At 33.9% G+C, this 27972-nt stretch overlaps 1 protein-coding gene across 1 annotated transcript in view; it reads right to left on the bottom strand.

Annotated features, from left to right (window-relative positions):
* The window catches only part of LOC111051876 (midasin-like), a 629562-nt gene that overhangs the window by 73603 nt on the left and 527987 nt on the right, over positions 1-27972 (bottom strand). The window contains exon 31 of the mRNA XM_039437291.1: positions 469-619. Within this exon, the coding sequence (XP_039293225.1) occupies positions 469-619 (151 nt within the window). The remainder of the gene's footprint in view (positions 1-468; positions 620-27972) is intronic.

Below are 27972 nucleotides of genomic sequence, written 5' to 3'. Positions count from 1 at the left end.
TACAAAAAATATTAGATAAATTACAATATTACATACAATAGTTAGTTACAAAAGATTCGTATAATGTGTCCTCTACTTGTTTGGTTTCTTCTGCGTGGAAATTGACCTACTCCACTATGGCGTATCATGTTCTAGAGTAGGTTTTGTTAGTTTTTTGTGCATATTATTAATTAGTTAGTACCACTTTCATCGAATATCATTGATAAAATCTAACCTCATTCTTTTTTGAAACTTTTATTTGTAAAAATTTGGGAGAAGACAGTTTTGGGCTATGCCTGTTGTCTTCTCCCAATCAAATTTTGATAATTATGATTTTGTGATTGTGAATAAAATAAATAAATAATACGTACTTTCAACTAGTCCTTCAAACTGAGCATCTTATAGAGGTTTAAACGTGAGAAGGCTGGAAACTACAAGAGAATAATGTGGAAGATCAAGTGAAAAATGGTGAAATTTTGAAAAACTCACCCTGGTTGACATAGCGAGCCCACAGTCCCAGCAAACGACATGCTTTGGTCTGAGATTCGGCAACTTCGCTGAGTAGCAGTTCTTGCACTTTCCTCTTCAAAAGTTTCTCAATAGCGACTGCAACACAGTCTAGACGACGATCCAAGTCCGCCTGAAAACACAAAAAATAAATGGAATTAATTATTGAGATTTACTCACGATTTACCCAACTAAATAGAACTGATTTGATATAACCTTGGGCCATATGAATAAAGTTGAGCATTTGCTTATACTTCTAAAATATGGAGCATTCGCTTCATTTTCTATGAATAAACGTGAGCAAAACTTTTTGCTCATGCCCATCAAAAAAATAGTTTGAGCATTTGCTCAAAGGTAAAAGCTTATACTCAAAATTGAGATAAGAGCATTTGCTCAACTTTTGAACTAAATGGTTCAAAAAATGTGAGTTTAGTCTAGAGCAGCTCATCACCTTTTGCTCATAGTAAAATGGCTCAACTAATTCGTATGAGGAAGAGGAAACTATACCAGACCACAACCAATAGTTGAGAACTATAAAACTCTTTTTAGATTCAACCATGATATATATCATCATTATTTCTACAAAAGAATAAATACAAAAGATAGCTACCTGATATAAAGATAGCCATCACAAAATAGGAAATAGGCATTTAAAAAGATGTAAGTGTAGACGATAAAAATATAAATAATAATAATATCGAGTGACCTGGCTGGCTCAGGTCTGGTGTCAGAGTTTTCAGGTCGCAACTGATCAATTTCAGGGCCTCTGACATGACCTAACGATTATAAGAAGGCTATATCACATGACAAGTGTAGACGATTGTAAGAAGGCTATTGATATTATAAGAATATGCTGAAGATTATTTTAGAGATGACATTTTTTCACGCTATTATTTCAAAATTCTAAACTCAACTAGCCTGAAACTCAATTCATAGATAATAGAAAACAGAGCAGACGACGCAAACACAAGCGGTGCCCCCTACTTGCACTTCCGCTTTCGTGAGATATAAAAGCAAAGTAAGGCTACAAAAGCGAATCAGCTGATGAAAATCTTTAAAATACGTGAGCATTTGCTCCAGAGTTTAGGAGCATAAGATAAGAGCATAGAGAAACAATAGCATAAGTAGATATCCCATGGTATAGGGCGTTTATGTCGCAACTTTTACTGTTATCTCAAGCCGATAGTTCATGTAATACTTTCCCGTGAAGCTGTGTGACACTGGTAGTCTCTCATATTGTGCCGTTCATACACTCTCACCCCAACAAAACAGTAAAATTCGACAATAATCAACAGTAATCGGCTTGAGATAACAGTAAAAGTTGCGACATGAACGCCCTATACCATGGGATATCTACTTACGGTATTGTTTCTGTATGATAAAAGTATGAGGTAAATCTTATTCATATAAAAATGAGCAAATGTTTTTGCTTCTACCTAATGCTCATGAGCAAAACCTTATGATCCATGCTCTTGCTCATGAGCATTTGCTCTGGTTTTATTCATATGGGCCATTGAATCACTGCTGAAAATTTAAAAAGAATCAAACTATAGCCAAAATCTGATCATGAATTTTGAACAATTTTTCTTCAAAGACGAAAAAATGACAAGCCTGCTCGGTCGCCCTGAAATTGTCTTGCATGCTGTAGACAGGCTCAACTTGTTGAACTTTCAACCATAATCTCAAGCATTAATTAATTAAAGTCCTCCTTATCTTGGTGTGCAAAGGACCATCCTTAGCAGACTTCTTGTCAAAGTTACGTCATTTTTTTCTTTCATCACTCATCCCTCTGTGATTTCTCTAAGATTCTCCTCATCCACGCTCCCTCTCTCTTTGTCACTGAATCTCTTACACACTCTCTCTGACCCTCCTTCCTTCACAATCATACTATCTCTCTCTCTCTACCCTCTCCCTCATACTTTCCCTTTTTCTATCTATTTATTTCTCTCTCACGCTCTCTCTCACTCTCTCTCTCTCTCTCTCTCTTCGTGGGCGTTAATTTAGAAGATGCCTTATTCAAAGAGAAGAGCCAAGAATGAAGTTTTGTGAAGCAGCTAGAAAAGCGTGAATAAACATCAAAGTTTTGGAGAGCGGAGACTGAGAAAATGCAAACGAGGATAAGACCTCGTTATCGCCTCAAAATACTCACTCACTCACTCTCTCTCTCTCTCTCTCTCAATCACTCTCTCTTCCTTCCACTCTCTTCATCATACTCTCTCTCTCTTTCACTCTCTTCATCAGACGCTCGCTCTCCCTCAGTCAATCTGTCTTTCATTCTCTTCCCACTCACTATCTTTCTCACTCTCTCTCTCTCTCTCTCTCTCTCTCTCTCTCTCTCCCCGCCTCATCCTTAATTTTTTCATCATCGTCTTCACCCACCTGGAGAATAAGCCAACTCGACAAGATAGATTTTCGCAAAGTTATGTAAATATGTTAATGATGTTGACTTGGTTCACGGGGCGGATCAATCAATACTGTGATGAAGATAGATTACTGATTGCTTGATTATATAATCTTGTAGTAGCTTTATTAGAACACTATCAGCTTTTTATAAGTTTGTTCAGATTGGAAGGGAAACAGTTTCAATGAGTAAGTCGATGATAATAGAACAAAGTATGAAATAGTTATTTTATATCTAGAGTGAGAAGTACTGTTTTTTTCTCCCTGAGGGAAAAGTTTCAACAATTTTCCTGAGGGAGAAAAAACATTTTTCACTCATGATACACACAACATTTCTCCTCCACCTACATTTTTATAAAAACTTCAAATAAAATAATTTTTGAAAACGAACGTGACCTAACATTGTGTTACAACATAATCTAAAAAGTAAACAGAAACAGCTGGCTTGTAATCACAGTTCTCCGCCGACAGCGCTATCTGACGGCAAAAGTTGTAACAAAAATGGCCTCCACAACTACAGCTATGATGAAGTTCCCGTTTCAAATTTGATTAGTTAATGAGGAATATTCGTTGGCTGGTATTTTGAATAGCATGGAATAAAAACATTTTTACATTTTTCAAGTATAGTGATATGAAGTTTGTAGTAATTTCAGCACACAAACATAAATTTCATAATATATTGATCAAATGTCTGGTTGAGGTATTGAATTTAGTTGGTTTAATGACTACTCTATATGCTTCCTTATCTGAGCTTAGACCTTCTAACCTATTACAATGTAAGTTTTTGAAAAAGAGATGCTTCCCATGTTATTTGAATGGAGTCACTTTTCCTCACTAGGGAGTTTTTCTGTTTTTTACTACCGAGAGCGAAAAAGTGGCACTTTAGTATTATGTTTCAGGGAGTAAAGTAATTACTTTAGACAGTAGGTGGAGGAAAAGTTTCTTTAAATCTCTTTTTCTGTGATGATAGTTATCTATCTGATCGTGGTTCATCCCATAAATACCGTAGATTGGATTTTGAACACAGATTCATTGATTGATTTCAATCTTTTAGCTACTACAGAATTTAGAAAATCTCTGTTTTTTATTAATTTTTTTCAGTTTGAAAGGAAATCAGTCTCAATACTATGAAAAGTCTTTGCCTGAGTTCATTCCACTTTGCAATGGCAGTGGAGAAGGATACGAGGATAGCCTTGCCGATTCTCTGTCATGCCACTGCCTTCTATACAGGATAGGTGATACCGGTATATCTGATGTAATATTGACTGTTTATTCCTGTTTCAAATAATCAATTACATCTTATTCGTCAAGAAAATAAACTTTTTCTTTGATTTAGTAATAAAGTTTCATAATTAATATTGAATATTCAGTCAACCAGAATTTCTACATTGTTGAAAAACGACCTGGAAAAGTTGGGGAGCTGGAAAATGATAGCGCCATCTGCTTTATCGAATGATAGACAAGGATAGCAACACCAATGCTAATCGAATATTGCCAGTATAACATAGATATCACTAGATGTCTTTAAAGTCTACGGCCTGGTTGAACAAAATCCGGTTAAATTTCAACCGTGATTAATATCACGAGAACCAATTAGAGAAGTCCTTTTTGATAAGACAGCTTCTCTGTCAATTATATTATATTCATCAAGAAAATGAACTTTTTCAATGATTTAATAATAAAGTTTCATAATTAATATTGAATATTCTGTCAACCAATTATATATCTACATTGTTAAAAAACGACCTGGAAAAGTTGGGGAGCTGGAAAACGATAGCGCCATCTGCTTTATCGAATGATAGACAAGGATAGCAACACCAATGCTAATCAAATATTGCCAGTATAACATAGATATCACTATAATATGTCTTGAAAGTGTACGGCCTGGTTGAACAAAATACGGTTAAATTTTAACCGTGATTAATATCACGAGAACCAATCAGTGAAGGCATTTTTGATAAGACGGCTTCTCTGATTGGTTCTCATTGAAATTTGATTATGATTAGAATGTAACCGGCTTTTGAGCAACCGGCACTATGAGTCTATGCCTACTCTATCTGCAATCACTGAATACATTCAAAGATTAAGCTACATGTGAATTTGTGAGTTTGTGAACATTCCAATTGATATTTGAAATTCTTCAATGCTACATGGTGATGGGGAATTCGTTTCAAGCAAGTCATCAATAATTTTCAAAGTATAGAAACAATACAAAGAACTTTCGAGTCGAAGTCAAGCTGCAGCGAAGTCTCAAGTTGAAGTTGGACTTGATTTTGGCCAAGTAACTTACTCCATCTTGAAAGTTTGCGCCCTAAAAGGTCAGATCTGCTGGAAGTTGTACTTTTTGCCGGAAATTCTGAAGCGAGGAAAAGATAATTGAGTCTTGGTCTGGGTTACTTTGCAAGTTTTACAAAAGTCTTCAAGTTTACTCGTCTTTTTCTATCGGAATATCATCAATTTAAAACAATATTTGTATCAATTTGCTTGTGTTTTTACACGCACTATTAGCAATAGTCTGTAGGAGAAAATCTATAAACAATCCTCAATCCATATAATACTAGTAGTTCTGTGGAATGTAGACCTCACGCAGTATTCTCATCCACAAGTACCTGATTGAAACTATAGACCTTATGGAAATACAGCAATAGACTGGCTTCTCCACACATCTGTGTAATCACTTGTCAGCTGATTTATGATGAATAATTCTAAAGTCTGATTTTCACTCTAATATTGGCGTGTGAAGGAGGCTCCTTTTTCCTTTTATATTATCCTTGAAATGAAAAATTTCCAAAAACCTTGTATATACGTCGACGCGCAATAAAAAAATGAACATACCTGTCAAATTTCATGAAAATCTATTACCGCGTTTCGCCGTAAATGCGCAACATATAAACATTAAGAGAAATGCCAAACCGTCGACTTGAATCTTAGACCTCACTTCGCTCGGTCAATCATCGGATTAAAACTCACATAACATCTAATTTTTAAATCGACTACAATGACTGATGACACGACAAAACTATTTTATACCTTGAGGAGCGTACAGACTTCTGCGCCACAAACACGATCATTTTTATTTCAATCAGCTGATCTTATTATAACTGTATTTGTACAGAAGTATATATGTTCAATCAATCATTCAACATAACACAATTTCCAATATGAATGAATATAAATATATACATATATATATATATATATATATATATATATATATATATATATATTATATATATATATATATATATATATATATATTATTTTGCTTATAACTATTTCAAACTTAATTTACTTTTTGTTATTAGCTTGCTCATAGGAACTCTCCCCCATTCACAGACGTATAGTCTTCTTAGGGGATTCCACTTTTCAATAATGTTACAATTTTAAACAAAATAGTAAAGTAATATTTATCTTTTTATTTATTGTTTTATTGTAACTTGACTATATTGTACAAATTTGTAATTTCATGTGAAAATGAATTGAATTGAATACAAACAAAAAACACAGATTATTGAATATGGAAAATACTTCTAAATGAATTAAATCAATTACAAACTATTGAAAAAGTTCAAACTTTGAAAAAACTGTAAAATTTTGAGATCAAAAAACAAACACACCAGAAGTTATCACAGCTGACTTGAGAAACAGTAAAATACAAATGAAGTAAGCATAGAATCAGCTGGTTCTAAAACTGAAATACGCGTGTTCGTGGTGCATAAGTCTGTATGCATTTATATGTTAGGAGCAAAATGGAGAACTAATGAAAATTTGGACCACATCAAAGTTAGTCTGTCTATTAACGTTGGGACCACATAACTGTTTGTAAAAAACAAGGGTTAGCGTTGTTTTACTTGTATTTTTGATAACAATTACATTTATCAATTGGCTCAATATTTGAGCTTGAAATTGAATAGAACAGATTCAAAAATAACTCGTCAGTTTGGTACACTGTATTCATAACTACAAAAACAAGAAACTCTTCAGTGTCTTTGGTCTTCTATTTAAAGGACGAGAGCTTTAATATACCGATGATATATATACCAAAAAATGTTGAGAAAATACAAGTATTTTTGAGTAAAATAATATTCCAACATAAACTTGACCCAAGACAATATAAAACAAATTCATCAATAAATTCCGACGATTCCCCATAAATTTTCGGTCTCCTATCAAAAACTCAACCATGATATTTTTTCGAAAAAGTATAAATTTCATAGCAAAATTAATACTCCAGAATGGACTTAACCCGAGTTAATTCGAGATAAATTCCTCATTTAACGACACCATATCCATAACTACAAAAATCCAAATATTATAGTTGAGCAGCACTAGAGATGGTAGCTGTAAAATAGACATCCGAGTTGAAGTTTTCAGGGATATTGTTTTATGCCCTACTAAACCGACATTCTATTACTTCTCTTTTACTCCTCTTCTACTTCTCTCTCCTTCTGCTAGTGTTGTTTTGTCTTTTAAGACTTCAAAGACGTTAAAACGTTGAAACTATGCAATACAAACAGTAAATTATTTCACTTGCAGCAATGTCTGTCTTTCCAGGCAGATGACATAAAATTTTATGGCAACACGCCTATAATATAATCTGCTTCACTGTGTCACTACGGTTACTTCTTCTACTTCTTCTTCTTCATATACGTCTTCTTCTCTTCTTCTCCTTGTTCCTTATTCTTTGGCAAAAAACTCATTATTCATTGGGAGTTCAATAACAGTTCACCTGACTCTTCATGGATTATCGTTGAGGAAATCATGAAAAGTTGTCCTGGGAAGTTGTAAGGGAAGTTTTTTCATATATAATGAAAAGTGAGCAAAAAACATCTTATACAATTTCCCGCAGATGAACTTAGGACAACTTGTAATTATAATTTCCTTATTATTAATTATTTTCTGTCCATATTCTTTTTCTTGTTCTTTTCCTTGTGCTAACATATTATTCATTTCCACAAAAGTATTCTGACATCATCATGATCATCTTCTCATAATTTATTTTTCTACTACCTGACTGTATTTCTCCTTCTTTCTTTTCTATTTCTCTTTCTCACACTCGCTCTCTCTCTCTCTTCAATTTCTCATTGTATAATTATTGTAATGTATAAATGCAATAGATTTTTCAAGACCTAGCATGTAACAAATAAATCAATCAATCAATCAATCAATCTCTCTTTCCCTCTCTTTCTCACCGCTTCTGGTCTGTTTGCTGTGATCAAAGTGAAATTTCTACGATTTTCATTGCCTTCTTATAATGAATCTATAATACCTTCCCTTCTTCAATGAAATTGGTTAGAGTTAAGGGATCTACTACGTCAAACAACATCGACCAATCACATGCGAGTACGCTTTCAGTGCTTATTATAAGACCACGCCCACAACGTGCTCTCATTGGCTGATGCTATTACGTCATTGTGAAGACTCCCATTTTGTTTGAACGTAACACATTCAAATGGATGAAGTGTTATCACTAAACTCGTAATTCGTAGAAGAGAGAGTAAAAAAGTGATTAGCTATCAAAAGATTAAGTACCGGTAGATGTAACACTTTATATCGATGAAATGTTATCACTAAGATCGTAATTCGTAGGAGAGAGAGTAAAAAAGTGATTAGCTATCAAAAGATTGAGTACCGGTTGCATAAAGGCTGGTTAAATTTCAACCATGATTAATGACACGACTACTAATCATCAGAGATTTTTTTTTGAAAAGACAGCTTCTCAGATTGGTTCTCGTGAATTAATGACGATTGAAATTAACCGGCTTTTGTGCAACCAGCACTAAGTCGAGCTGATTTCAATGGTTACGAAATAATAAATTCGTAATAAAAGACTCTGATCTCTCAATCGAGATTGTCAATAATTTAAAGACTGGAAGACGAGCAGATTCCAATCATTCTCAGATCATGAATTCCTAAAAAAGACACCCAGATTCTCCCAATCAAAATATCGAGATTGCCAACAATTTCAATTCTCCAAGACAGATGCGTTCAATCATTTTCAAATTATAGATTCCGAAAAACTCACAGATTTTACCAATCAAATTTTTTGATAAAATTTCCAAGTCATCAAGACGAATGATTCAATCACTTTCAGATCATGAATCCCCCAAAAAACGACCAATCAAAGAATCCTGATTGCCGATAATAATTTAAAGTTCAGTTTGTCGCGTTTGGCAGCTGACATCACATCGCACAAATCGCTCACTTCATAACTAATTCAGGCTCCTATCACAGACTGAAATACATCGAGAGAGATAATTCAAAAAAGGTCGCGTCCACGAGGGCAGATCATGAAAAATTCAGACATTTCAAAACGATCCAAAAATGCGCCACTCTAAAAATGCCATCCGAATCTGTGAGAAATCGAGGGGATGTTATTGAGAGCAAATAATTGTCCACGGCCATCCTCACGATCTGAAAATGTCAATCGAATTGAAGATGGAAATATTTTTGGAAATCGAGGGGAAAATTGGAAGCACTTGGTCAAAATACGAGCGGATGGGTTGAACATAACCATCATGACATATCTAACGAATAAACCAGAGCAATGTAAAGTTGTGACAGGCAATGAAATATTCAGAAATCAATCTCTTATGATAGAATGGAATAAAGTTTCATTTAATTTTTTTATGCGGCGATATTATTTTATCAGCCTCACATCCCTAAAGCCCTGTACACACACGACAATTTTTGTTCGTACGATATTTTGCCGTTCTTATGAATTCTATCAGATTAAACGGATCTTGACAAACATCATCTGTTTAATCTAATAGGATTTATACTAGTAGTTCTGTGAACAGTAGACCTCGCGCTCAGTAAGTTACATTGACCTGTTGTTATGTTTTCTCAAAAATTAATAAATAATTTATCAATTTGAAATGTCTAGAAAAAATCCTAAATAAATATAGAGCTTTCTGTTTTATCGTACCGTGACGTGTCGTCCCGGAATGTGAGTGTGAGCGCTGTTATCAGGTCTGGCTGCAACTGTCTACAACGTTGATGGAAAGTTAAATTTTCAAGATGTTCGATGTTTTTGAACGGGTAGTATTATAGTCCACTAGACAGCTGATTTATGATGAATAATTCTATAGTCTGATTTTTACGGTAATATTGGCGTATGAAGGAGGCTCTTTTTTCCTTTTATATTATCCTTGAAATGCAAAATTTCCAAAACATTCTATATACGTCGACGCGCAATTTAAGAAGAAACGTACCTGTCAAATTTCATGAAAATCTATTACCGCGTTTCGCCGTAAATGCGCAACATAAAAACATATAAACATTTAAACATTAAGAGAAATGCTAAACCGTCGACTTGAATCTTAGACCTCACTTCGCTCGGTCAATAATATTGAAATTACTTATTACTAATTACTTTAATAGGATTTTTAATTTTCTCTTATTTTTAAAAGAAATTGGAATAGAATACCTATAAAATAACTTAATTTCTGTTGTTTTGAGATTCAGATTGGTGTATCACAGCTTTTTAAAATATCCGCCATTTCAGGTTTGTATAAAAATGATTTCTGATCTCAGTTATGGAAGCAAATTTTTGAATCAAATTATGAAAAAATATATATTCTTGATTAATTTGACATCAAATTGATCATTTCATCAAGGAAATGATAATTATTATTAGATCAAATTTAATGGGATGAATTGAGTAACAGCTGTGTGTGTACACTCAGTGGCAAAATGGAGAGACTTGGCAACGTCATTCTCCTATCTTTCTTCACTGCCATGATAACGTGGACCTCACTATAGTGATATACTCACTCCATACTATCAGAATTACCCTCACAAATAGTATTGAAGCTTTCCATTCACCAATACTGTCATTTCTAAGTGATCTCTCACAATATAATTCATCATACTCCGTGATGGAACCAATCATCCATTCATACCCGTATTATTTGCATGGTAAATATGCAGATAATTGAAACTGTAGCCGAGTACACAAGATAGCATAACATTTATTATTTCTCGGGTAGGTGTTGCGTGTGCAACCGTTGGCCTGTGACAACATGTGACTCTCGTTGCTAAGCAACCACTTGTCGCTGCATTGTGACGTCATTCAACCAAATATGAATAATAACTACGGTAGATTCACTCTAATTGCTGTAATTAGAATAGTAACTAGTTACTGTTATTGACCGAACGAAATGAGGTCTAAGATTCAAGTCGACGGTTTGGCATTTCTCTTAATGTTTAAATGTTTATATGTTTATATATCTATATGTTTATATGTTGCGCATTTACGGCGAAACGCGGTAATAAATTTCATGAAATTTGACAGATATGTTCCTTTTTAAATTGCACGTCGACGTAAATACAAGGTTTTTGGAAATTTTGCATTTCATGGATAATATAAAAGGAAAAAGGAGCCTCCTTCATACGCCAATATTGGATTAAAAATCAGACTATAGAATTATTCATCATAAATCAGTGATTACACAGATGTGTGGTGAAGCCAGTCTATTAATGTATTTGTATAAGGTCTAAAGTTTCAATCAAAGACCTTGAAGAGGTATGCATCTTTAAGCTGGGTTTACACCAAAGTTATTAACAAAATGTTAATAACTTAATCCTTATAGATTCTATTAGATTGAACGCAAGTTGACAAACACACATGTTCATCATGTGTATGATAAGTTATGTTCAATCTAATATAATCTATAAGGATTGAGTTATTAACATTTTGTTAATAAATTTGGTCTAATCGCAGCTTTAAAGTCTTTGGTTTCAATATTTTGTTTTGCAGTCATGGTATTATTATGCGTGTCCATCAGTATCAATATTCTCACATACGAAAAAACTAATTTAATAGGTGATTAAAAATAATCAAATCAACTAAATAATGCCGAAGATATTATAATATTTTTGATTGAAAAAAATTAAATATCATTAGATGGAAAGATTATCACGGAACTGGATGAATATTAGACCTATATAAATTCTGGAATAGAAATATATTCTATTCATTGTTTTAATTAAAATGAATATTAATAAATTATGGAATACAAATTCAAACGTGAACTGATTTTGTTAACACTTAAAACAATTAAATTATTATTATTCTATTGAAAACTTATTATTATTATTAGTATTCTAAGTAACTGTAACTAGAATACCGTTAAGTTTTCCTCAAAATTTATCAAAATAATTCAAGGTCGTCAATGAAAAATATATACGACTATAGTGAGGTTCACGTTATAATGGCAGTGTTTGATTAGCAATGGTATTGCTACCCTTCTCTATCATTCAAAAAAGCGGACAGCGCTATCTCTTCCTCGCTTTGCGCTGTTGCCAGATCGTCTTTTAACAATGTAGAATTGATAATTATTTAACTAAATATTTCATCATAATCATGAAAATGCATTATTAAATTATTGAAAATTATGATTTCTTGCTCAATAAAATGTAATTGATTATTTTAAACGAGAATGAACCGTTAATATTACAACGATAAATCTGTATCAGCTACCATCTATAGGAGGCATTGACAAGACACAGGATTACCGATCGCTTTGCTCTGTTGCCAGATCGTCTTTTAACAATATAGAATTAATAATTAATTAACAAAATATTTCATCTTAAATTATGAAAATTCGTTATGGAATGATTGAAAAATACAATTTTTCGCTTAGTAAAATATAATTGATTATTTTAAACGAGAATGAACAGTTAATATTACATCAATAAACCTGTATCAGCTACCGTCTATAGAAGGCATTGACAAGACAGAGGATCGGCAACGTTTTTCTCCTTTCTTTCTCCACTGCCATTATAACGTGGACCTCACTATAGTCCTATTATATTAAGCAAGCAATTTCTGTATCTTTAAATCTGATTATTATATTTATGTTCAACGGATCTCGAAAACTGCTTTAACGATTTTAACGAGATTTGGAACATAGTAGGTTTATGATATAAAAATTCAAATGCACTAGGTCTTATCCTTGAGAAAACTCGCTGAACGACATTGAAAGGTTAATTCATCCTTGACTGAAACAGCTGAGACTTTCTTCGTCTGTGGATAGTAGAAAGGTGAGTGAGCGAGTATGTGAAAAATCAAAATATCGCATCCCCGAAATTCATAAGATGACATATAGCCAGCTTTGAAATGTAAACATGATCATTTTAGATAATTGTGTTCTGTTTATCAATAAATAAAAATAACGAGCGAAGCTCGGTGCCCCGATATTAAGCATTATCCATCAAAATTTGGGAGAGAGACAACTCTGGGACCAGCCCATTGTCTCTCTCCCAATCATATAATATATCATTCTATAATATATTATTATGATTTGCGATTTTACTGTCTTATTTCTTTAGGGCTACTTTTGATAAAAATAATACTACTATTAATATTTTTATTTATATGATTTGCGACTGTTAATGAATAAATTAGAGGATAAATTCCTAGTTGAAGTGATCATATTTCCAAGATTATACATGAATAATGAATGTACATAGATTTTGAAGATGACAAGGTTATCAAGAATGCAATAAAAAAATTGGTGTCCGAAAACTGAAAGTAAATTTAATGTAGCTAGTTGATAAAAATGAAAATACTGTGTCAAGTTGCCTTTCTAACCAGCCAACGTTGGGAGGAAGAGTGTGTGAGAGAGGAGAGAAATAGAGAGAGTGTGGAATTAAGTTGAGAAAGAGGGTGAGAGAGAAAGATTGGAATTAAGTTGACAGAGAGAGTGAAATTAAGATTAGAGAGAGAGAGTGGAATTGAGTCAACAGAGTATGAGTGAGAGGAATTAAGTTGACAGAGAGAGAGGGTAATTAAGTTGAGAGAGAGTGGAATCAAGTTGAGAGAAAAAAGGTGGAAGAGCCGGAATGTGTGATTTATTATGAAAATTAAGCAGCTGGACGTTACAAGATATGAAGTGATAAATTTTCATACTACTGAGTCGCCTCTAATGTACATCATGGTGGAAATACAGTGGAGAGAGAAGAGATTACGAATATGAGTGCGAAAGTGAGAGAAAAAATGGAGAGGAAGCACAAATGAAACAGAAATGATGATGAAGAAGAAAGTGGAAGAGAACAAGCCATGAAAAATGACAGAGACTAACGAAACTATAGCCCGGTTGCACAAAGGCCAGTTAAATTCTAACTGTGATTGATTCCACGAGAACCAATCACGATTAAAATTCAACCAGCTTTTGTGCAACCAGCACTCAGAGTGAATGAAAAAGGAAGAACAAGAATTACGAATGAGGGATAAAGAAGGACGAAATATAGAGCATAACATGGAGGAAGATCTTGAAGGATAGTGAATAAGGAGAGAAATATAAAAAAGTGATGAAAATAAGGTTGAAAAGTAATATGATTATGGGAACACGAAAAAGGTGCCCAGAGAATATGAAAAAAAGAGAGAAAAATGTTTGCAATTCTGCAGAAGGAAAGTTTGTGTGTAAAGTGAGAGATAGAAAGAGGAGAAAGAAAGATTGATCGTGAGGGAGATAGAAATATCAGTGAGAGTAATGAAGTAAAATGGAGAGAGAGTGATACAGAGTGTAAAAGTGAGAGTGAGATTGATAGAGAGAGAGAGAGAGATGTATAGTGAGAAAAAGAGGTACAGAAATAGAACAAGTAAAGAAAGCTTGAAAGGGGTGGAAGGATGATATGTACAGTAGAGATATGAAGTGGACGTGTAAAAGTAGAGTGCTGAAGAAGAACGAGTGAAAAATATGAAGTAATTTATTCCTGTTCTTTTTTAGTGGCGAGGACTTGATTATCTTTTAATTAACACTCACAGAATATGCGCGTACTTGCACTAAGTCCCTGTATGATGTCAGTCGAATGCCTCTTTAATTATAGCAGCGCTTTCCGAACTCCTAAATCTCTTTTTGCGACTGACAATCGTGTTATCTCAACGAATTTCAACATGTTTGTGAACAGATAATTTCAAATATACCTACTGATTTTAGTAGGTACTAAATTTGACATGTCCTGATACGATTGACATGTCTTGAAATACAATTCCTCATTGTCTTGGAAACTTTTCATGTATCAAAATTTCATAATCAACTTTTTATCAAAACTGGGAGACAGTTTTGGTTTCATCCTCTTGTATTCCCTGGATCATAATTATATTATTTTTCAATATCATTAGTTGTGCCTCTGTTAATAAATTATAACTAGTAGTTCTGTGAACAGTAGACCTCACGCAGTATCATCCACAAGTACCTGATTGAAACTATAGACCTTATGGAAATACAGCAATAGACTGGCTTCTCCACACATCTGTGTAATCACTTGTCAGCTGATTTATGATGAATAATTCTATAGTCTGATTTTTACTCTAATATTGGCGTATGAAGGAGGCTCTTTTTCCTTTTATATTATCCTTGAAATGCAAAATTTCCAAAAACCTTGTATATACGTCGACGCGCAATAAAAACATGAACATACCTGTCAAATTTCATGGAAATCTATTACTGCGTTTCGCCGTAAATGCGCAACATATAAACATATAACCATTTAAACATTAAGAGAAATGCCAAACCGTTGACTTGAATCTTAGATCGGTCAATAATTCTAGATTACAAAGGCAGATCTCTGAATATTCTAGATACTTTAGAAATAACAAGAGTTATTAATTAAGGACTATTCCCAGTAAAGTTTAAATGACCAGATTCATTTCAACCAATACAACACTACGAATTCAGTTTTTAGCTTACATTAGTCGAAAGTTTTCTATTTACATATTTGTTTTATTATCTTCTACTTGTTTTCTTGGTTTTTACTTTGCAGAACATTTGATAACAAATAATCACAAGTTCTCAGTTGAGAATATTGAGTGTCTGCATGTTAATATCAAAGGCAGATCTTTGAATATTCTACAGGCTTTAGAAATAACAATTGAATATTCTACAGGCTTTAGAAATAACAAGAGTAATTGAGGACGATTCCCAGTATAGAGTTTAAATGACTTTGTACTGAAAGTAAATTTTGTTATCACGGCGAGGCTGTTGCTTAAACCGTCATTTTGTGACGTTTGTGTTATACCGTTAAGTGGGAGGAGACTGTCTAGCTGGGCCAATGGCAGGCGTACATGCCCTTGACAAATAGCAGTACTAGTATAAATTCTGCTGCTCTTGACTTTAGTTTTAGTTTATCAGAGATTGACAATGGCGTAACAACCGAAACCTGTCTTTCTAAATTTCCATAAAATCTGTGGTTTTTGATTTCTTACTCTTTTTATTTAATATTGTTAACATTAGTTAAAATGAGATATCAATTATGAACCATACCCCCGAAAATATCCAATTGTCAACATACAGTATTTATACTACACTTATTAAAATGGACTGCTTTTAAATTAATAGAACAAAATAAATCTTATAGCACCTTTTATTCTTTAAAAAACTTTAAAATAGTTGAACAACTATATAGTTAAACCGAAACTAGTTGTTCAACTATTTTAAAGTTTTTTGAAGAATAAAGGGTGCTATAAGATTTATTTTGTTTTATTAGTATTTATACTGTATGAATGATGAATTTGCAACTGTATATTATGTATTTGTTTAATATTTCAAAATTGTATATTGATCATCCGATATTTCTCGCTCCTTCTTCATTACCTTATTCTTTTCCTTTTCATTCCTTTTCTTCTTCCTCTTCTTTATCACCATATTTCTACTGATTTCTCTCCTCATCACCATCTTTGAAAACTATTGCCTGTTCCGACTTTCAAACAGTTTATAATTTTCTCTTTTCTTCTCAAAATCCTGATTTGTTTCTTTGATCTTCTACTACCCTAACCTTGTCATTCTTCTTGCTTTCAGTTAACATGTTATGAACAAATCATAAGTTTTCTTTTTTTCGAAAAATCCTGATTTATTTTCTTGTTTTTCTCTTGCTTTGACCTTTTCATTCGTATTGCTTCTAGTTAACAGCTTACTAACAGATTATAGATGAAAATAAAAATCTACTGATGGTAATAAATTGGATGCTGCATCTGTTCAAATGCTATTTAATGAATATAGTGAAGTCCACGTTATAATGACATTATTTGATAAATTTTGATGTTGCTCTCATTGTCTATCGATCGACAAAGCAGGTAGTACTATCCTTTTCTAGCTCCACAACGAAGCCAAATATGTTTTTGACAAAGTAGAAATACAATTAAGGCAGATAATAGGCAAAGCTGTTCTTCCATCTCTATCCAGAGAGTTGGATAGACTCTTGGATAGAGAGTTGGGTAGAGTTAGAGATAATAACTCTCTTTGGTAGAGAGTTAGTGGGGAGGATATTTTTAATATTCTTTCCGAAGAATGGACATTGATATGTCCAAACCTCCGCCAATTTATGTAGATGCATAACAATATAATTATTATCTATAGTTATTATATTACAAATTGCTTTTTCATATCATATACAGTTCAACAATTATTTTCTTAGTCTATATCATGTAAATTCATCTATAATTTTGCTGTATTGTAAGCTATTGTATATAAGTGTATAAGACAGTATATATTGTAATCTACATAAATAAAGTACTCAATCAATCAATCCACTGCCATTATAACGTGGACCTCACTATATTTATTAATAAATGGAAATTCCAATTCAATGCTGTAAATCCAAGAAGTCTTCGAGATGATTTACAGCATTTAATTGGGATTTTCGTTTAATAATAATTAAAGATAGAAATCTTAGTACCCTTTTTAAAATTGTTTAGTCACTAAACAATTTTAAAAAGGGACTTAGATTTCTATTTTTATTTATATTGAAAAGTAACCCTAAAGAAAAAAGACAATTTGATACAAACAGATTAGATTTTTTCGCTTAATCCGTCTCTATTTTGAATGGAAAAGACTAAGAAATTGTCAATTTCTTCTCGTTTTTCTTCAATTCAATTCAATTCAATTTATTTGTCATGGCTAAACAATGGTAAGCATAGACAATAGTCACAATAAATTCAAATTTTAACATTCATTTACAAAGTAAGACAAGATAAATTTTTAAAATTGTGAAAATATAATATTTCAAAGGCTTCAACCAAGATTAAATAATTGAACACATCAAACCAGTTGCCTTGAGTTTGTCAAACACAGAGCAAAGCTGAGTGGGCCAATAAACACGCTTTGAGCTGGTGTTCTGATATCCTACTGGGCTTACAAATTCGTGTGATGATTAGGAGAAGAAGGTGGGGAGGAGGAAGAGGAGAAGGAGAAATAAATGGAGGAGGAAGAGGTGATGAAGGAGGAGAAGGAGGAGGAGGATGAAGAGGTGATGAAGGGGGAGGAGGAGTAGGAGTGAGGACGGAGAGGAGAGATTAGTGAGAGCGAGAGGGGTGGGATGAGGAGGTGACGGATGTAAAGGAGGAGAAGAACAGAAAAGAGGTGAAGGAGGAGGAGGAGGAGAGGAGGAGGAGGAGGAGAGGAGGAGGAGGAGGAGGAGGAGGAGTAGGGAAATTATGGAAAGAAAAGAGGGGAACGATAGAACGTTAAAAGGAAAGATGAGAGGAAATTACTAATTAGTCATGCATACCACATCAAAGCAACGAATAGGCTAGCTTCGATCAGTGAGTTGGAGAGAGAAGAAATATTGCATGAATCAGTTGGTAAGCAATGAACAGATAGGCAGAATGAGAAGAAGTGGGAGTAAGAATAAATTAGGAGTTGAAGGAAAGGACTGAATAGAGTGTATGATAAAGATAATTAGCGAAAGATAGAGGGGGATGGATGGATTTATGAAGAGTAGGAATAGCAGAAGGCATTCACTTAAACTATAATGATCAATGAGATGAAATAAGAAGGAGACAAGAAAGAATGTGAAAAGCAAAGATAATATCAAAATATAATATCAGAGATCAGCAGTTTATTTTCACTATTTGAGTAGTTGAGAAGTAGTCCAGTCGATAAAGACATTAAAAAGGGGGTGTAAAAAAAAACAGAAAACCAAGTATCATTTTTAAAATTATTTAGTCGCATCATGTTTCAGCTATATACTGCACTAGCCGTCAGGCTCGCTTCGCTCGCCATATCCGTCCAGCCAGGGGGCTCAGCCCCCTGGACCCCCGACTGGATCGTCCAAGAATGAGATCAGCATATTTCATTTGAGCATTTTTATCATAAGTTAGGACAATCCAGTCGGGCAACCAGACTAAACGTCTGGCTAAACGGATATGGCGAGCGAAGCGAGCCTGATGGCTAGTAATATAATATTCCCAGGATTGAAGTAGCAGTGCCCAATCAATTTTTCCGCGATAAATGCATTTCAATCTTCAACTTGGTGCCAACCTAACAAAGTCAACTCAACTTAATGCCAACCTGACAAAATTATTAATTTAGTTGCCAGTTAATAACTGTTTCGAAGAGGTACTCTCTCTAGATTATGGTTCTATATTAACATATGGTATGGACATTTTTCAATTATAATCAAGAGAATAAGAATAATATACATGCTAAAAGACAAACTTTAAACCCTTAAAAACCACCCTTAGAGTTAAAATATTGCCAAAAGATTTCTTAGTGCGCCTCTAAAAGGCCAACTGAACATACATACCAAATTTGAACGTTTTGGTCCGGTAGATTTTTAGTTCTGCGAGTGAGTGAGTGAGTGAGTCAGTCAGTCAGTGAGTGCCATTTCGCTTTTATATATAAATATATATATATATATAATATATATATATATAGATTAACTTTAACATGTGACTGAATAATTATAAAGGAACACTTAGATTTATATTTTTATTTATATTCAATGGCCCTATAGAAGAAATACAAAAGGGGTGTGCTTGCAACATATTTATATTGTAGTTCCGATATTTCGGATGCATAAGAGAAGTGGAGTACCAATTCTGTTATACAAAATTTCCTTGTGCTAGATAGAGAATAGTCCAAAAAACTCGTATTTTCGGTTGGAAAATAAACTGGAGAATGAGTTTTAAGCTATTTTCGTCAAATCCAGCAATCGGACTAAAAAATTTGCTCCCGTCTTCTTTCTAGATTATACTCATGTAAAATCCTGAATAAAAAGAGATCATTCGGAACTGTCTATCGCCAATGAGTACTGAGTTATGATTTTTTTCAAATGAGAAAAATTTCAAGAAAAATCAGCTTAATTTTTAGTTTTTATAATAGTCATCGTAGTGATTAGACTAAAGTTTTATTATGGTACTTATTCATATTAAAAAAATCTGGTGTGGCGCACTCACACAACTTTCCTTGCCGTTATGAAAATTGATCAACTGGCGCTAGTGTTCACGCGCATCTAAAGTCTTCTATTTGAAGCTAGCTGGTGACAGGACAATAACGCTGCAGACACACGAAGTCTGCTATCTGTTCATAGTGAATTATTTAATAGAATCAACAGTTTGCAAATTGAATAATCTTATTTTCTCGAAGTTTGACCTTATTTCCAATTTTAGGTGAAAATGTTACTGAACATTAATTGTAGAGATTCTCATGCTCAAACTCTTCCACTCGAAAGTTATTGTTTAAATAGTATCTGAAGCCTGATAATTGAGAATCTAAAATCACACTTTGAGTTGATGGTGCGGAGCTCCTGAAATTTTTACAGATATGGGACTTGTGGCAGTTGATAGAACTTATAAATGACCATTTTAGGTATAAATTTGATCAAAATCGTTGGAGCCGTTTTCGAGAAAATCGCAAAATCTCTGTTTTTGACAACATTTTCGCCATTTTATCCGCCATCTTGAATTGCATTTGATCGAAATTGTTCGTGTCGGATCCTTATAGCGTAAGGACCTTAAGTTCCGAATTTCAAGTCATTCCGTTAATTGGGAGACGAGATATCGTGTACACAGACGCACATACACTCATACACACACACACATACAGACCAATACCCAAAAATCATGTTTTTGGACTCAGGCGACCTTGAAACGTATAGAGAACATGAAATTAGGGTACCTTAATTTTTTTTGGAAAGCAATACTTTCCTTACCTATGGTAATAGGGCAAGGAAAGTAAAAATACAAAAGGGGTGTGCTTGCAACATATATTGTAGTTCCGATTTTTCAATATATTATATCATTTGGATACATAAGAGAAGTAGAGTACCAATTTTCTTTTATACAAAATTTTCTTGTGCTAGATACAGAATGGTCCAAAAACCTCGTATTTTCGGTTAATTTTCCAGTTTTAAGCTATTTTCGTCGAATCCAGCAATCGGACTAAAAAAATTATTCCCGTCTTCTTTCTAGATTATACTCATGTAAAATCCTGAATAAAGAGAGATCATTCAGAACTGTCTATCGCCAATGAGTACTGAGTTATAATTTTATTTAAATGAGAAAATTTTTAAGAAAAATCAGCTTAATTTTTAGTTTTTATAATAGTCATCGTAGTGACTGGACTAAAGTTTTATTATGGTAATTATTCATATTAAAAGAAAAACTAAGAAATTGTCAAAACAACAGATTTTATTCAAAGTAGAAAGACCAGTTTCGGTTGTTACACCATTGTCCTGTTTATCAAAAAATATCGGGGCACCGAGCTTCGTTCGTTATTTTTATTTATTGATAAACAGAACACAATTGAATGAAAAAGACTAAGAAATTGTCAAAAATCCACTGATTTATTGATAATTAGAAAGACCGGTTTCGGTTATTACACCATTGTCAATCTCTGATAAGTGGTTTTTTGACAATTTCTTAGTCTTTTTTATTCAATATGAATAATTACCACAATATCAACTTCTCAACTACACAAAAAGGGAGAACACAATTCTCTAAAATGATCGTGTTCATATTTCACAGCTGGCTATACGTCATCTTATGAATTTCGGGGATGCGATATTTTGATTTTTCACATACTCACTTTTTTACTATCCACAGCTGTTTCAGCCAAGGATGGATTATCCTTTTAATGTCGTTCAGCGAGTTTTCCCAAGGATGAGACCTAGTGCAATCGTTTAACTGAGGCCTGGCAACAAGCGTGGTCAGCAAAGCAGACATTGACATCCCATTTGTAGCCAAAAGGCCACCAGGCTTCGATTTGCCTCGTAAAACATGGTCGGCATTGAATAGGGTACAAACTCATCATGGTAGATGTGCCTATCTGATGCATAAGTGGGGGAAGGCTGACTCCCCTTTCTGTGAGTGTGGAGCAGTCCAGACTGTGAGACACATAGTGAAGGAGTGTCCCAGATCAGCATACACGGGTGCACATGAAGATTTCCTGGTGGCTAAACCAGCATCAATAGCCTACTTAAATACCCTGGAAGCATGCCTCTAATTTCCAGGTCAAAAGTGACTAAGATATTTTCATTCGTTTTATATATGAATTTTCTATTGTTTTCTTTTTTTCGAATTTTGTGATCATAAATGTGTTGTGCATACTGCCATACGCTAAATAAATAAGTGCAATCGAATCTTTATATCATAAACCTACTATGTTCCAAATTTCGTGAAAATCGTTAGAGCCGTTTTCGAGATCCGTCAAACATAAATAACCAGATAAAAAACCAGATATAAAAATAAACAGATATTATATAAATACAGAAATTGGTCGCTTAATATAATAGGATTGACAATGGTGTAACAACTGAAACCGGTCTTTCTACTTTGAATAGAATCTGTGGTTTCCACAATTTCTTAGTATTTTTTTTTTTAAATCAGTAGTATTGTGAGATCCGAGCATAGAGAGAAAATTGAGTGGTTGAAGTAGAGGATTAAAAAGCAATGACAAGAAGAAGCAAAATTATAAAAAGAGGGACTGTGTAATAGAAGTTGGAGGAAAAGTGTGAAAAAAGTGTAATAAAAATGAGCACTAGTGACCCCCTGGGTTGGAGAACTCGCTCAAGAATTGTTGTATTGAACCATAGATAATAGAAATGATCGTAAAAAATCGAAAAAGTACTTCCTTACTTTATGATTGTTAGCAAATTATTCATTCATTAGTGATCTGGATTAATTCAGACAAATGTTTATAGGAGCTCTCTCACAGACAAACCATAATTAACGCTGCTATTGTGACATTAACTATAATAATGCCAACATTGTTTGAATGGAAAGCAATATGTTATTTATGAGGTGTGGCTGACAGTTTAGAGTTAATCTGACTACAAAGCTCTTTACAGCTCGTAGGTCAATATTTGCGCTCAATTCTGTGTATATTCCACAATATAATTATCCTTTCATACATATTTCACTGTAATAAGCTGCAGGTCCACGTCCAGTCACATGAACCGATATGTAGTCTAATGTATTACAATGAGGTCCACGTTATAATGGCTTACTGTATATGGCGAAGAAGAAGTAGAAAGTGAAGAAAAAGAAAACTCAGAAGGATAAGAAAAAGGAGTAGGAGTAGAAGAAAAAGAAAGGTGTAGAGAATATGGGAGTGAAGAAGGAGAAGAGGGAAAAGAAGAAGCAGAGAGTGAAGATAAGAAAGAAGAAAAAGGAGAAGAAGAACACGAAGGACGAGAAGAAGAAGAAGAAGAAGAAAAAAAATAGAAAATGAGCGTTATGATAGAAGATCATAGCAACGTTGCCGATTCTCTGCCTTGCCACTGCCTTCTTGGCTAATACCGGTATATCTAATGTAATATCAACTTTCATTCTTGTTTAAAATAATCAATAATATTTTATTCCCCTCAAAAATATTTTTTTCAATGAATTTTCATAATTGAATTTGAATATTCTGCTATTTAATTATATTTCTACATTGTTGAAGAACGAACTGGCAAAGTCGCAAACCCAGAAAAGGATGGAGCAAAGGATATATTCATAAGGATATAAAATTTCAAAATATACTTGATATATGGTTTGCCAGATAGCCCAAGGGTATGTAAAATGTTATTCACTCTACTGGGAAGAAATCATGATTAAAAATAAAAAGGAAAATCTCCTTAAGCATTTTTTAAGACACTGAGGGCCGTTTGCACAGTGTAAGTTTAAGCTAAAGCTTAAACCAAATCTGGATTTTTTTTTGGTTTAAACTAAAATTCCGTTTGCACAGTCCTTTTTTGAGTTTAAACTCTGGGAGAGTTTAAACCTCCAAAGAGGAGGTTTAAACCAAATAATTTGGATTAACTTGAAGTATTTTGATTGAATAAACCACTTGATAGAAATTAAGACAATTTTTAACAGTGGTCTTCGATTAGAAAACATGTTTTTAATAACACATAACTGAAATATATTGCTTTCGAGAGATTTCTAATAAACGAACGAGGAAGACCGTAGTAGATTCAAGCATAACAAAATAACTTTTTTATCTTACATTCTAAAATATATTTTCTGGTGCTAACTAAAGATAAGTGTTTTAAGAATTTCTTGATCGCTTTTCACTTTCATAACCGTACAGCTTACAGCTCTGGGGATTTTGAACAAGAACAAGAAAATACTAAAATAGTAACTACATAACCTCAATTTACTGATGGTTTGTAAACAAATAACAAATTTCCTGTAAAAATCAGCCTTCCTGATATTATAAACGATGACATTCTATTACAAATTTAACGCTAAACTAGTTTAAATTAAACTGGATTAGTAAATGCATTGAGAAAACCGATTCAAGTTTAAACTTTCAGATTAACTTGAACTCGATTAACTTAATCGAGTTTAGCAATCTATACTGTGCAAACGGCCCTAAAAAGGTTTGAATCTACTCAAGTTTGAGAAAATAATCAACTGTTTTCCAATTTTGAGCCTAAATCTCGTTAAAATAAGAATTTAAATTGTGCAATTTCATCAACATTTCTATCGAGGCGGCTTAAGACCCCTGATATGCAGAGTCCTTGTTGCATTGAAATTCTCAAATCGGAATCCAATATTAGTAGCCTATATTTAAGACTTCAGACCGGTTTTTTTGCACAATCCCCGAGAAATAAGGAAAAATTTTGCGCAAATCCCCCTCCCCCTCCCCCTCTGCGCATGCGCAAACTCCCCCTCTCCCCCCCTCTCCTCCCCCTCTCCACCCCCCTCTCCTCCCCCTCTCCCTCTCCTTCTCCCTGATGATGTCACATTGGATTACAACCTTCTCTGCTCACATTTTCCACTATTTACAATACCTTAAATTAAATACAAAATACAACTCTTTCCTTATGTCTACTGGGGTTATGCTTTAGAACATCTAGCTTAATTCTAATTTTATAATTCAAATCAATATTAGAGCTCTCAAATTCCTCCTCCAACCAATAGTTTGACACATACAATTCTTCCAGATTTTCAAACTGTAAAATATACCGTATCTTGTTTCTATTGTACACTTCTTTTATTGCAATAATGACTAATTCTGTTCCTTCTTGTAGATTCTCTAATCTTTTGCACTGTCCTACTTTTACTTTCCCTTTAATTTCCAGCATTGTGATATTATTATACTGCTCCACTTCTGTCTGTGTGAAGTGAGTGTCTTCCAAGTTTTTCCATACATCTGACAGAAACTTAAGTGATTCTATTCTAGGAAATGTATGACCATTATAGCTTGACATACCATTGACTGTAATTACACAAATTTTCTCTTCCTTGGTAGACAAATAATTTCTTTTTTGTCAGTGTAAGGGATTACAAAATAACCACTTTCTTAAGGTCTTCTATTGCATTGTATGCATTTAGAAAAACATTTTTATGAGAGCCCTTTACAAAGTAAACATGTTTCGAACCTTCCTTTTCTCCTAAAACACCTACATATGGAAATTTTCCTTTATTATTCACAGAAAATGCAGTCACATTATAAACCCCACTAGGCTCAAAATTCCTCCAATGTGAATAAAAATATGGCTCAAGTTCCTCTCTCAAATTTTCTATTTCTTCCTCAAATTCTATAAGTTGTTTGTGCTGCTCCTTTATGCTCTCTGTAGCCTCTAAAAACTCAATTTTCCTCCGTTTTAGATCAATTTCATCCAGTTCTAGCTTACGCTTCTTGGTTGATAGCACTGAGATAAGAGACAAGGGCTGTATCTCTTTAACAGGGTGCGGGAGAAGCTTACAGCTTATGTTTGCACGTTTTCTTAAGACTTGTGGTATCAAGTTACCTGTTGCTACAAGACCCAACTCATCTAGGTCAACAACTTTGGATATGCTAGAGAAAACTGTGGTTGACTTGGAGAAATAAGTCTCTCCACTCTTAATATAACACTTTTGTATAAAACTAATATAAGCTAAATGCAGAGATTACATAGGATATTATTTTATTTCGTTGTTGTGGATTGGTAGGCAGATTTAATTGTACTCCAGTCAATTTCTTGGTATTGCTATTTCCCCAGTAAACATATTGTAAGAGATTGTTAAAAACCAAACAACAGCTATTCTTTAAATTGTTTGTCAGTTTAGTCCACATTTTAGCTAAGGATACAGAAAATATAGGAGCATTTTGGAAATAATTCTTACTGTCATTTAAGAGTGACAAGCAATCTTGAATAGGGTCAAATTGATTAGAGCTATAGTTATTTCTAATGCTGTAGTTATAAATTGTTGCTTCCAAACGTGTAATACCATGCATTTTAGCCAAGTCAGAAGTAAAGGTTTCACATAATCTTGTATCTGGACAGGCAATAAAGTCTACAATATGGTTACCTAACTGCTTATTTACACCAGGGCTTGTCATTTGACAAATGAACTTATTATAAATTTTTACTCTCACATTATTATTAACCCAAGTCAAGCAATCAATTCCAACAGTTCCATCATTATTCACAATTACATTATAGTCTTCTTTATATTCTCCTTGGAAACAAAAACAATGATTCGTAGTTAGAAAATCACACATTCCACTCTTGTTAAATATTCCAGCAAAGTCCTGTGTTATGTCCAAGTCCAGAAGATAGAAATGTTCCTTCCTTAGCTGCTCCAATATTGTTGGTAATTCCTCCATTAATGTAGCAATGGGGACATCGGCAAGCTCTACTTTGTATGGTATCCCCACTGGATTGTAGTACTTCTGCTGCACTTCTCTATAGTTGTCCTCCCCAAGCAGTTGTAGAATCTTCTTTGACATATCGCTTCCACTGTCCAATAGGTATGGTAACTTTGCTTTAACTCCATGCTTAGCTGACACCATTTTGGAGAATTTTCCTCTCAAGAACAAATTGAATGATCCACACATCTCCTTCTTTAGAATAAAACGTCTTTTATCCAGTTCTTGACAGTCCTCCAAACCACAAACCTTTACCAGCATAATATTGTCACAAAAGGGTTCTGTTATAGGCACAAGATTTGATTCATCCTGCACTAACAGTTCTTCCCCACCAGTGTAATCAATAATTTCCAATGTCTGTCACAAGGTTGTCATTGCATAGATTTTCTGTCAACACCCACAAACCAAACCGCTCATTGGTAGGCTTTATTTTATTACCACAAAGCTGAGACACACTAAACACTTTGGAAGAAGCCATGTTCACTGTTTCGCTGCTACTATCAAACTGAGCGAATGTCAATTATTCTGGAGTATTTATAGGGATACAGCTAAGGAGAAGGATACTGCGCATGCGCAATGATAACTAGATTTTGTGTGAAGGGAGTGTCTTCCAAGTTTTTCCAAACATCTGACAGAAACTTAAGTGATTCTATTCTAGGAAATGTATGTCCATTATAGCTTGTCATACCATTGAGTGTAATTACACAAATGTTCTCCCTGCTTCTCCGCATTCCTCTCTCATTTTTTCTTTCCTGCTAAATGTGTGGAGCAGGAGGACAAAGGAGGAGAACGGAGGACAGTTTTTGTCCTCGGAGGGGAGGATTTTTGTCCTCAGAGCACAATTTTTGTCCTCGGAGGGGAGGAGGAAGATAACGGGTTAGAGCAGGAATTTGAGAGCTCTAATATTGATTTGAATTATAAAATTAGAATTAAGCTAGATGTTCTAAAGCATAACCCCAGTAGACATAAGGAAAGAGTTGTATTTTGTATTTAATTTAAGGTATTGTAAATAGTGGAAAATGTGAGTAGAGAAGGTTGTAATCCAATGTGACATCATCCAGGATAAGAGCAGTGATGGGTGGAACCAAGGTCACATGATAGGGGGAGGAGGAGTGGGGGTCGCTGAAATTGCATCGCCGAAAGCATAGCAAGGTGATTTCTTACCTATATGAAGACTTTAACTCAGACTCCACTGATCCATCTCAGTACAGTAGCTTGATGTTGTATCAGCAAAGAC

This window comes from Nilaparvata lugens, chromosome 11, assembly GCF_014356525.2.
Source record: "Nilaparvata lugens isolate BPH chromosome 11, ASM1435652v1, whole genome shotgun sequence".
Classification (NCBI taxonomy): Eukaryota; Metazoa; Arthropoda; class Insecta; order Hemiptera; family Delphacidae; genus Nilaparvata; species Nilaparvata lugens.
The sequence above is the reverse complement of the archived record's forward strand: the minus strand, read 5'-3'. Positions and strand labels throughout refer to the sequence as shown.